The sequence below is a fragment of the Nycticebus coucang genome, chromosome X (genome assembly GCF_027406575.1).
Source record: "Nycticebus coucang isolate mNycCou1 chromosome X, mNycCou1.pri, whole genome shotgun sequence".
Taxonomy (NCBI): Eukaryota; Metazoa; Chordata; class Mammalia; order Primates; family Lorisidae; genus Nycticebus; species Nycticebus coucang.
The window spans coordinates 108,278,308-108,290,738 of NC_069804.1; the positions used below are offsets into that span (position 1 = coordinate 108,278,308).

Genomic DNA, 12,431 nt, shown 5'->3' on the forward strand with positions numbered 1-12,431 from the left:
GAGGGGAGGACTCCCGCCCATCCACTTGATGGATTTTGTACCTTTTGTTTGTGTCCTTGTGGTCACAGGTCACCTCAGCAGGGTTGATGTGTGTTCTTCAACCTTCTCTCTTGGTGCAGCTCAAATCCACCAGGTTTCTTGCTAAATTTTCATCCCTTAATTCTCCTTCTGAATGGGAGCCTCTGTGGAAAGCTGGCTTCAGTTTGCCATCTTGTATCCTCATCCTGTATAAATTATTTGATGTGTTTCTGGATTCTGTTTGCTAGGATCTTATTGAATATTTTTGCATCAACATTTATTAGTGATATTGGTCTATAATTTTCTTTTCTTGTTGGGTCTTTTCCTGGTTTGGGGATCAAGGTGATGTTTGCTTCATAGAATGTGTTGGGTACTATTCCTTCTTTTTCTATATTTTGGAAATGGTTAAGTAATATAGGTACTAGTTCCTGTTTAAAGGTTTGGTAGAATTTGGATGTGAAGCCATCTGGTCACTGACTGTTCTTTTCTGGGAGATTTCATATAATTGATGCTATTTCAGGACTTGATATAGGCCTGTTCAACATTTTCACTTTATCCTGGCTAAGGATAGGAAGGTGATGTACTTCCAAGTGTTGGTCTATTTCCTTCAGATTTTCATATTTCTGAGAATAGAGTTTCTTGTAATATTCATTAAGGATTTTTTTAATTTCTGAGGAGTCTGTTGTTATTTCATCTTTACCATTTCTGATTGATGAAATTAGAGATTTTACTCTTTTTTTCCTGGTTAGGTTAGCCAAAGGTTTATCTAATTTATTGAACTTTTTAAAAAAACAACTTTTGATTTATTTATCTGTTGAGTAATTCTTTTGTTTTCAATTTAATTGAATTCTGCTCTAATTTTTGTTATTTCTTTTCTTCTGCTGGGTTTGGGATTGGAATGTTCTTCCTTTTCCAGTTACTTGAGATGTCCCATTAAGTTGTTAACTTCCTCTCTTTCCATTCTCTTGAGGTAGGATAGCAATGCTATAAATTTTCCTCCTAGGACTGCCTTTGTTGTATCCCAGAGGTTCTGGTAATTTGTGTCTTCATTATTGTTTTGTTCCAACAATTTGATAATTTCCTTCTTAATCTCATCTATGACCCAGCTATGGTTCCTTATAAGGTTATTTAGTTTTCATAACCTTATGAAAGGTTGTGAATATGCGTATGCAGATTCATGTTGTTACTGAGTTCAGCTTTTATTCCGTGATGGTCTGAGAAAATACAAGGAATAATTCCTATTCTTTTAAATTTGCTGAAGTTAGATTTGTGACCTAAGATGTGATCAATTTTGGAGTATGTTCCATGGGCTGATGAGAAGAATGTGTATTCAGTTTTCTTAGGATGTAATGTTCTATAGATGTCTGTTAAATCCAATTGTTCAATGGTTAAGTTCAAGTCTAAAATTTCTTTGATAAGCTTCTTATCGGAGGATCTATCCAATACTGCCAAAGGAGTGTTAATATCTCTGACTACTATGGTGCTGGAGGAAATCAAGTTGCTCGTGTATGTTAGAGTCTCTCTTATAAATTGAGCTGCATTCTGGTTGGGTTCATAAATGTTAATAATTGAAACCTCAGCATGTTGAGTGTTACTCTTTTTTGTTGTTGTTGTTTTATTAAATCATAGCTGTGTACATTAGTATGATCATGGGGCACCATACACTTGGTTCATAGACCGTTTGACACATTTTCATCACACTAGTTAACATAGCCTTCCTGGCATTTTCTTAGTTATTTTGCTGAGTGTAACTCTTAACAAGTATAAAGTGACCATCCTTATCTTTTCTTTATTTTGTTGGTTTTGAGCCTATCGTATCTGCAAGTAAAATTGCAATACCTGCTTTTTTCTAATTTCCATTTGCCTGAATTATAGATGACCACACTTTAACCCTGAGTCTATATTTATCTTTTAAGGTTAGATGAGATTCTTGTATGTAGAAGACATCTGGCCTGAGTTTTTGTATCCAGTCAGCCAACCTGTGCCTCTTTAGAGGACAGTTTAAGCCATTCACATCATTTGAGAATATTGATAAGCCTGGTAGTATTTTGCTTATTGAGTTTTTTAAAATTCCAATGGAAATTTTTAATCCTTTCTCCACTATTGAATTTGGAATTTGATCAAAAGTTTCTGAGTGAGTTTACTTTGGTGGTAGAGGATTGTGCTGGTCTTTATGGAGAATATGTCTGAGAATATCCTGAAGAGCTGGTTTAGTTACGGCAAATTTCTTCAACATGTGAATGTCATTAACATATTTAATTTCTCCATCATAAATGAAACTCAGTTTAGCTGGATAGAGGATCCTAAATTTATAATTATTTTGTTTTAGGAAGTTAAAGTTCAATGACCACACTTTTCTGGCTTGAAAGGTTTCAGCAGAGAGATCTGCAGTCTTTCTAATATTCTTGCCCTTGTAGGTTATGGTTTTGTTATGTTTGGCTGCTTGCAGAATTTTCTCCTTCATATTAAATTAGGTGAATTTAATTATAATGTCTCTGGGAGACGCTTAATTTGAGTTTAGTCATGCCGGGGTTCTGAATTGTCTGTTATCTGAATTTCAGAATCTCTTCCCTTGCCATATTTTGGAAGTTCTCCTCTATTATCTCTTAGAGTAGAGCATCTGGCCCTTTCGAAGCAACCTCGTTGCCTTCAAGAATTCCTATAAGGCGAATATTAGTTTTCTTTGAATTATCCCTGAGCTCTCTGAAAGCATGATCCTTTTTTGCTCTCCACTTCTGTTCCTCTTTGAACTTTTGGGAGCATTCAAAAGCTTTGTTGTCACTGTTTGATCCTTGTTTCTGCCTTCTCCATTCTGTTACTGAGGGATTCTACTGTATTTCTCAGATCTTTGAGGGCTGCAGGTTCTTTCCTCAATGTGTCAAAATCTTGGGTGATTTTTGTCTTTGAATTCATTGAATTCTTGAGACAACTTTTGAATTGCTCCTTGAATTTCTTATTCCATCTTTACCTCCATTCTGTTAATCTCATTTGCAATCCGAATTCTGAATTTGATTTCTGACATCTCATCCATTTGTTTATGAATGGGATCTTTTGTTGTATATCCTTTGTCATTTTGGGGGGGGTGTTGATCTACTCTGTTTATTCATGTTGCCAGAGTTTTTCCACTGATTCTGGCCCATGATTATTTTGTACTTTTTGGCTAGATGAGCAGATAAGGTAAAAATTGGTTGGGGGCTCCTGGAGTAGTGATTAACCAGCCCTTTGCTCAAGAACTGGTAAGAGTGACTATAGCTTTTCCCCTATAGCGCTGCACAGGACCCATACAGTACTATGGCCTGAGACACTGGGGATCTGTTTGGTATGGTGAGGCTAAGTGGCTATGTCTTGTTTTTAGCTGGTCTTTGTCCAATCCTTGTGAATCAGTAACTCTGGGTTGAAGTCTCAGCTGTGGAAAAAAAAAAACAGCAACTAAGACACCCTGTCCCCCATGAGCAACAACTGGAAAAAGAAAATAAATCAAACATTCCCAGAACAACACAACCAGGATACCACCTTGAGTAGTCCTTAGATTATTGGTCCAGTTCAAAAGGTCCAAATTAATTTTCCCAGTCAGCACTCAGTCTCAAGCTGGATGGTTCAAATGGTCTCCAGCAACTAGATAGTAGGAGTCTGCTGGCAGCTCAAGTATGATTTGATCCATTGCTTCATGGAGTCAGAAGAGCCCACTATGAAAATGAATTAGTCTGGGCATATTGATGCCTTCTTCCTCTCCTTGCACATCTGTCACACCCAGTCACGGGTAACCCTGCTGGGCTGTGACCCAGTTCCCTCCAATCAGCAGATGTTCCAGAGTTTGCACCTGCCTGAGTCACAGGGAGATCTATGTCTCCTTGGGTGGCTGCTGCAGTCTGTCACCCGCTGGCAGAGGAAGGTGAAGCCTGACAACCTCAGGTGCTTAATGGATGATGGGGAGTTTCAATCTGTTCCACACCTACCACAGATTGATGTTGCTGTGGTATTCTTGCAGAATTTGTGTTTCTTGCAGAATTTGTGTTTCTGTCCTGACTATATTCCCCTGGGGGCCAGGTGCTGTTTGAGTTCATAGAAACTGCAACTCAGCCCTGCCCTGTTCTGGTGCCGCTGGGCCAATCTCACAGAGCTGGTGTGTCTGTCTCCACTGCACTCTGTGTTGGGGTAAGCATGGTTCGAGCTCACAAATGGCTTGCAATTCCTGCCCCTCCTTGTGCTGTTGCTGCTACCATGCCTGCTTTTGTCCCAGCTATGCTGAACTGAGGCCAGGTGCATTTTAGGCTCACAAAAGAAGCAAGTCTAACTCAGCCCCACCCTGGTAGAAGCCACATGTGGATTCTATTCTCTATCCCCACAGTGCCCTACCCAGGCAAGTACCACCTCTTTTCTCATGGGGCCTACATTTCCATCCCACATCTTTTCCACCAGTGGCTGACACTGGAGTAGAGGCCTGGATCCCTCTGGTTGCTAAGTGAGAGGGGAAGTTTCTCTCCAAAATATCCCCAGGGGTGTGAGTCCTATTGTTCCCAGCGTTGCTGCTGCTGCACTGTGCTGTGTGGCACTGCTTCTCCCTCTGCTGTATGGCTCCCTCACTCCACAGTCCCCACTCCACACCCATGCCACAGAACCAGCATAGACCTACAACAGCTAAAGACCTGTCCACACCTTTTGCAGAATTTGTGAAAATGAGAAAATGCCCAAGCACCTGGACTCTTGGGGGGGATCAGGCTTCCAGACCTCAGGGTGAGAATGGAGGGGAGTTCTGGGAGTTCAGAGCTGTGGGTAGAGTCTATGTTCAGTTTTATGCCTGGGAGGAGAGTGCCATGGCACACTAGTGGGTCCTCTCTGGTGAAGGATTTCCGGTTTTAAAGGGTCTCTGTCATGGGATAAAATAGGAGGAGATCTGAACTCTGCTCACTTGTTTATAAAAAGTATCCTATGAGCCGTTCTCATTGGGGAGGGGACTCCCATCCACTTGGTGATGGATTTTGTACCTATTGTTTGTTTCCTTGGGGTCACAGCTTGCCTCAGCAGGGGTGATGTGCACTCTTTAACCTTCTTTCTTGGCTTAGCTCCAAACCATCAGCTTACTTGCTAAAATTCTGTCCTTAACTGTCCTTCTGGATGGGAGCCTCTGTAGAAGGCTAGCTCCAGTTGGCCATCTTGCCTCCTCTGCCAGTCTGCCCTCATTACTAGATCACATTCTTCTAGACTTTGAAGGGTTAATTTCTCCTCCCACCACCACCAGCAATTCTAGCACTCTGGCCATTGGTTTGAAATTCTACCTGGTGATTCAGAGGTCACCTAAGAACTAGAGTCATACTGCTCATGCTCACCTACCATGAGTCTCTCTGAGAACATATGGAGAGTGTGGATCACATGATAATTACATTCTCAATTTCAATCTGCAATTGAAAATATTTTTTAAAAAAGGAACAAAACCAATGTATAACAATAAACATCTGATCTGTTTTTGAAATTATCTTTTACTTTTATTTATAAATATTCATTGTCTTTTTTGGGCAGTTTTTTGCCAGGGTTTGGTTTGAACCCGCCACCTCTGGCGTATGGGGCTGGTGCCCTACTCCCTTGAGCCACAGGTGCTGCCCATATTAGTTGTCTATTTTTTGAGACTTCAAAAAAAAAATAAGAAGTTAACTGGTGATGCCATACTGAATCTCAGAGTCCAAGCATTCTATAATAGACATACTCTTATTTGACAATGTGAATGTTACTTTCTTTGCATTATTATTATTACTGCTTTTTTTTTTTCACTGTATTCCTTTACTCAGTCTTGGCCACCACAATCAGGCAGACAGAAATATTGCTTAATATTTTGATGTAGCAATTGTCTGATTCCTTTTCTGAATATATTTGTTTGTTCTTTCTTTATGAGGTTTTTGCTTCTAATCCTTATCTTAAACATTGTTATTGTTATTAAATTTTAAGCCTTTTTAATTTTGTGAAGGCAAAAAATGGAAACCTAATAAACACATGTATATGTAAAAACAAAACAAAACAAACAAACAAAGTAGTATAAAATATTTACACAACATTCCCACTTTATTCAGTATTATAAATAAATTATTTGGAGATAATATAAGGCATATAGGAGAATATTACTATGTTATATGTGAGCACTACATTATTTTATATAAGAAACTTGATCATCCATGAATTTGGTATCTGAGGATATTACAGGATGACTATGTGTTATGGAATTGCATTTTATAAACTCAAAAAAAATCAATAAAATCATTTGATAAAGTAACAATTCATTAGAAAAAGAAGAATTTTAATTATAATTAAAAATTCATTATTATTTAGGCAATTTAAAATTTGAATATAATGAAGGTGTTATTGTTTTATATTTTTCATATTTTACATTTTTATTATTTCTCATCCTTACATTCTTTTGTGCTGTTTTCCAGGGTGTACTGTGCCCTGCTTTCTCTGATTTTTCCTTGGGTGCCTTCACTCATGTCTCAAAAGTACTTTATGCTGTTGACTCCAAAACCCACCCCTCTAGCCCAATTTTATCCTGAAATCCTGCTCTATATTTCTCATTTCGTATTTTAGATGTCTCTGAGGTACCTCCAATTAACACATCACTGATGTATTATCACTTATACTTGCTTTCCTCAATGTTTTTAACTTCCTTTTACTTTTACAATTATTAATTTTATAATCTTCCATCCTGTTGGCCTAACCAGGATTTTTTTCCTATTCTTTCACTTTTCATTTTTTTCTAATTCCATATCCAACCTCATCTCAGAGTCATTTATAATCTGTCTGTGATGGCTTTCTAAACTCTCATTGCATTTCTATTGTCACAGTCTTATTTCGTTGTCTATCATTTTACTTGTTCTATTAGGTAGGTGAAAACGTAATTGCAGAAAAAGTAATTTTGCATTGTTGAAATTTTCCCTTGGTACTGAAATACATTCTTAATAAGGTGCTTATGTTATATGTCATTTTAGTGCACATTTATTGCTTTTTCCTTTTTTGCTAATGACTTATTACATATTTATTTTATATTTCCTTTGTATTATGGAAATCATATTAGAAAAATCAAATTAGAGAGATTTTCTTACTCGAGTTCAAAATGGGTCATAAATGAGCATAGACAAGTTGCAACATCAATGACACATTTGGCTCAGAAGCTGCTAATAAACATATGGTGCAGTGGTAGTTCAAGAAGTTTTGCATAGTAGACGAGAGCCTTGAAGATGAGGAATGTAGTGGCCAGCCATCAGATATTGACATTGGTCAATTCAGAGCATTCATCCAAGATAATCCTCCGATAATTACACAAGAAGATGCCAAAGCACTCAGTGTTGATGATTCTATGGTTGTTTGGCCTTTGAAGCACATTGGAAAGGTGAAAAAGCTCTGTATGTGGATGCCTCATAAGCTGATGGAAAATCAGAGCAATAATCATTTTTAAGTATTGCCTTCTCTTATTCCACACAAAAACAGTGAAGCATTTCTCTATCAGATTGTGACGTGCAATGAAAAGTGTATTGTGCATGACAACTGGCCATGACCAGCTCAGTGGTTTGACTGACAGGAACCTCCAAAGCACTTCCCCAAACCAAACTTGCACCATTAAATAAATAAATAAATATTTACTGTTTGGTGGTCTTCCACTGGTCTGATATCCTACATGTTTCTGAATTCCAGACAAACCATTACATCTTAGAAGTATGCTCAGCAAATCAATGAAATACATCAGCAGCTACAACATCTGTAGCCAGAATTGGTCAATAGAAAGACCTATTTCTTCTCCACAACAACTCCTGACTGCACAACCAATATTTCAAAAGTTGAATGAATTGGGGTATGAAGTTTTGCCTCATGTACCATATTCACATGACCTCCTGCCAACCAATTACCACTTCTTCAAGCATCTTCACAGCTTTCTGCAGGGAAAACATTTCCGCAACCCGCAAAATAGAGAACATGCTTTCCAAGAGTTTGTCAAATCCTGAAGCATGAATTTTTATCCTACAGGAATACACAAACTTATTTCTCATTGGAAACAATGTGTTGATTGTAATGTGCCTAAAATGATTAACAAAAATGTGTTTGAGCCCAGTTATAATAATTTTTAATTTATGGTCCAAAACCAGAACTACTTTTGTACCAACCTAGATATTAAGCAATTTATAATGGTTTCCTTGACTTCTGTCTTCTCAGTAATGCTACCAAGATAATTATTTACACTTGACAACAGTTAACTTTTTAAAATAGTTATTGTCTTATCACTCTTCTGCTTAATAACTTTCAACAGCAATGATTCACAACTGCCTATGGTATAAAGTCTAAATACTAGTGTGGCATACATGTTTCTTCACAATTTGAATTCAGTTGATCTCTTTATAGCATTACTTCCTATCTTAAAAACCTCTTCCTTTTCCCAGGTTGATCAAGCTAATTTTCAGCTGGACTGAACTTTCTTTTTTTTTTTTTTTTTTTGGCCAGGGCTGGGTTTGAACCCGCCACCTCCAGCATATGGGACCGGCACCCTACTCCTTGAGCTACAGGCGCCGCCCTAGACTGAACTTTCTTAAATTTGTCATCACCTTTCATGTCTTTAAATCTTTGCATTTGTACATAATGCATTTTATTCCCTTCTTTTCTTAGAAAATTCTACCTATGTCCAGACACTGCTCATTATCACTTCCTCCATTAAGCCTCCCCAGATTTTATAACAAAGTTATCTTCCTCTTATTAAATTCTTCCACAGGATTTTTTCCATGTCTCCCTTATAGTAGTTACCACATGGTATCTGTTGGACTGTAATTGTCTTTGCACAATATACTGCATCCTTTCCAAGGCAGAGACCTTACTCAGATTTGTACCTTCAGCATTTCAGAATTATAAATGTTTAATACATGAATAAATTTTAATTGAAATCCAAAAGCTCAAGGGATAATGCTTAATCTTTTATTCACAGTTAATAATATGTACATGTATGTACATTTTACTTTATATTGCCTTTAAATACATAATTCAATGAAATTCACTTCTTTTTCTGTATTATTCACTTTCAAAGGCAGTCATACAACATGTTTAGTTTAGTGAAAATTCAAAATTAAAAAAAAAACTATCAAGGCTCATTTTTATCTATTTTTTTCTCCAAGAAGTTTCATTTCATTAACAGAATACTTATTAAGTTACCTTTTAACTTTGGTTTTAATTAGTTGATATAATAACTATCAATCTAGGTGTTGGTGTTATTGATATGATAATTAAATATAAATTGTTAATCTATTAAGGATGTACTAATTGACTTCTGCCAAATACAACTAATTACAACTGATTGGCCAAAATAGTGTGAGCTGTAACTTTAATTACTTAGCACTGGGTTATACTATTTATCACTTCATATAAGCATTTCTCTTATTTCCTAAAGAAATTAACTACTTATATTTCATGTTGATTTAATTTAGAAAACACAAATATTAAGAAAAGGTTTATGTGATGATTGTTCTAATAATAGAATTAAGAGACAATGTCAAGAAAGGGAAATGCAACTGTGGATCAGAGTTTACTCAAAGTGCTGTTGAGCAGGTTAATGATTTTGGGAGCAATTACACATTACTATGAAAATTATGCTTAAATGATTAATTCACCTAAGAAATATCACTCACTATATCTTTTATTTTTAAAATAAATACTATGAATCATTGATCTCTCTTCTTTATACTGTTTGTCACTAGCATATAAAGACATATCAATAATGGTAAACATTTTTTGAGCTGTAAATTTAGCTTACATAAATGGAAATTTATGTAATAGATTCTATTTGTGTATTCTGCTCTGTCCATGATAGTTACTAAATATAGCCTTTGCTGAGCCTTACACTAATCTACCATGATCATAAAATTAAATTACTTGGAGCACAAAAGCATATCCCTGTAAATATAGAAATAAGCAGTATCGTTTTTGGTTCCAGTAGTTGCTTACATAGTGTCTTTTACTGTTGGCCAAATAGAAAGGCAGAATGAACCATGGCTTACCAAGAAAAAGGCCAATAAATGAAATATTTGGAAGAGGGAATTATCAACAAACATTCATTAAGTACCATTATTATGTCACCAAAGCATTTCACCAAGCACTGGGACAAAACGGTGAGTAATAAATGTACTTCTTATGATTTAGAAAGAGCATAATGAAAGGAACTTAATGTTTAGACTAAAGAACTACAATATGATTTATGACTGATTAATACATGTTTTCTTTATATATGGATAAATTACAAAGCCAAATGAAATTATGGTACAAAAGTATTTCAAGTTATTATTTCTGTGGAACACTTTTACCTTTGTTCTTTATTTTTGACATAAACTCCTGTACATTTTTGGCTGAAATCCAGGTATTGATTTTAACCTAAAAAATTTCTTTATTGCTATGAAGCTAGGTATCTTAGAAATTAGTTTTTTCCTATATATCAGGTTTGCTTCTTCAGGCAGTCCTAATAATCGATGTTGTGCCAATGATAGTTAGCCTAGGAGTGAACATGCTTACTTAGAATATAACACGCTTCTTTTCACACAGAGAAAGAAGCAAGGAATTATGCTTAATAAAGCCTTGGTTTAAAGATTTTGTAAATGAAGCTCTCTTGTTTTATACTTACAAACAAAGTGAATTATTGTCTGAAAAGTCTACAAAGAAACCATAGAATGCACTGAAATAAATTATAAACAATAAAAAACTACCTTGATAATTATGATGATAATAATTTAGCAAATTCCTTCTCTATTGTTATCTCATTAAAAAAAGGTAGAGGGCGGCGCCTGTGGCTCAAGGAGTAGGGCACCGGTCCCATATGCTGGAGGTGGCGGGTTCAAACCCAGCCCCGGCCAAAAAAAAAAAAAAAAAAAAGGTAGAGCAACAAAAATGAATTCAACTTATTATCATTAAACAAAACATAAGGTTTTTAACAATTCCAATAATTTCTTAAGGTCACTTTTCCAAATGGATGTGAACTTGTTAGGTTCTTACAGTTTAAATGACTTTTACATCATCCTTTTAGCTGAGAATTTTGTTTTGCTCCAAGCAAATTAATGACAAATCATTTGGCCTTCTTGGGCTTGGATACTTTGACTGGGTTGGCTTTGACAGTCTTGGGTTTTTTGGTTTTCTTGGGCGTGGCAGCTGGCTTCTTCTTGGCCTTCTTGACTGGGGTGGCTTTGGGTTTCTTGCTTGGGGCCTTGGAGGCTGCAGCCTTCTTGGGCTTGGCTGAATTCTGTGGCGTGGCCACCTTCTTCACTTCCTTCTTGGTCTTCTTGAAGGCCACAGACTTCTTGGGCTCATCACTCTTGGTCAGCTGGAATGACCCTGAGGCACCCACCCCTTTGGTCTGCTTGAGGACACCAAGGGTGACCAGGCGCTTGATGGACAACTTGATCTGCGAGTCGGCGTTCTCACCCATCTTGTAGTGACTCTTGATATACTTCTGGATAGACTGGCACGAGGAACCAGCACAGTTCTTCTCAGCCTGGATGGCAACCACGATCATGTCTGAATACTTGGGGTGATCTGTGGACTTCTTGGACCGCTTAGGCTTGGCCGCAGGAGTAGATGTAGAGTTCTCAGTCATGGTGGTCTCCCTGGTCTGGCTGTTGAAGACGCCTTCCAAAAGGCCAGCCCTCGTTGAAGGCTGAGCAAAACCTGCCTGGGGATCTGCTCTCGAGCCCCTGACTACCGAGCCAGTCTGGAGTCTGGCTCCCGGAGATGTGGGGTTGAGGAGTCGCTGCTTCTCCCCGGCTGGGGTGGTGGGAGGGCTCTTTGGGTGGGCTCTGCGTGGCCCAGCTCCATGGGTACGTTGCTTGGTCTTGGAGCTTGGCTATGCCTCTGCCTCTGCTTTTGCTTCTGCCTCCGCCTCCCCTGCCTCCTTTTTCCCAGCTCCGCATCTCCAGATACTGGTACATTTTCTATGTATTTTCAAATTTCTGGACATAGAGTTTTTTATAGGAACCAGTGATTATCTTTTATTTCTCTGTTTTATCTGTTATAACTTCCCCTTTTTAATTTCTGGTTGAGTTTATTAGAAATTTTAGTTTTCTATTTCTAGTTAATCTGGCTAAGGGTCTATCAATTTTATTATTAATCTTTATGAAGAAAAAGCTTTTTTTTCTGATCTTCCAAATGCTTCTTGTATTCTCAATTTAATTTAATTCTTATTTAATTTTGATTATTTCTTTTATTCTGCTAAGTTTGTAGTTGGGTTGCTTTTTACTTTCCAGTTGCTTGAGATTATCTATAAGGTTGTTGACTTGCACTCCTGTTTTCTGGATATGTGAATTTAATGCAATAAATTTCCCTCATAAGACTGCCTTTGCAGTATCCCCCAAGTTTTAATAGCTCATGGCTGAAACTCATTTAATTACCTATAATTTCTTATTGTGATAACC

At 37.2% G+C, this 12,431-nt stretch overlaps 1 protein-coding gene across 1 annotated transcript; it reads right to left on the reverse strand.

Moving 5' to 3' along the window:
- Positions 1 to 11,089: 11,089 nt before the first annotated feature.
- LOC128577989 (histone H1.0-like) lies at positions 11,090 to 11,798 on the reverse strand. Its single transcript, XM_053580362.1, has one exon. The coding sequence runs from the start codon at positions 11,615 to 11,617 to the stop codon at positions 11,090 to 11,092; it is 528 nt and encodes a 175-aa protein (XP_053436337.1). The 5' UTR covers positions 11,618 to 11,798.
- Positions 11,799 to 12,431: the final 633 nt, after the last annotated feature.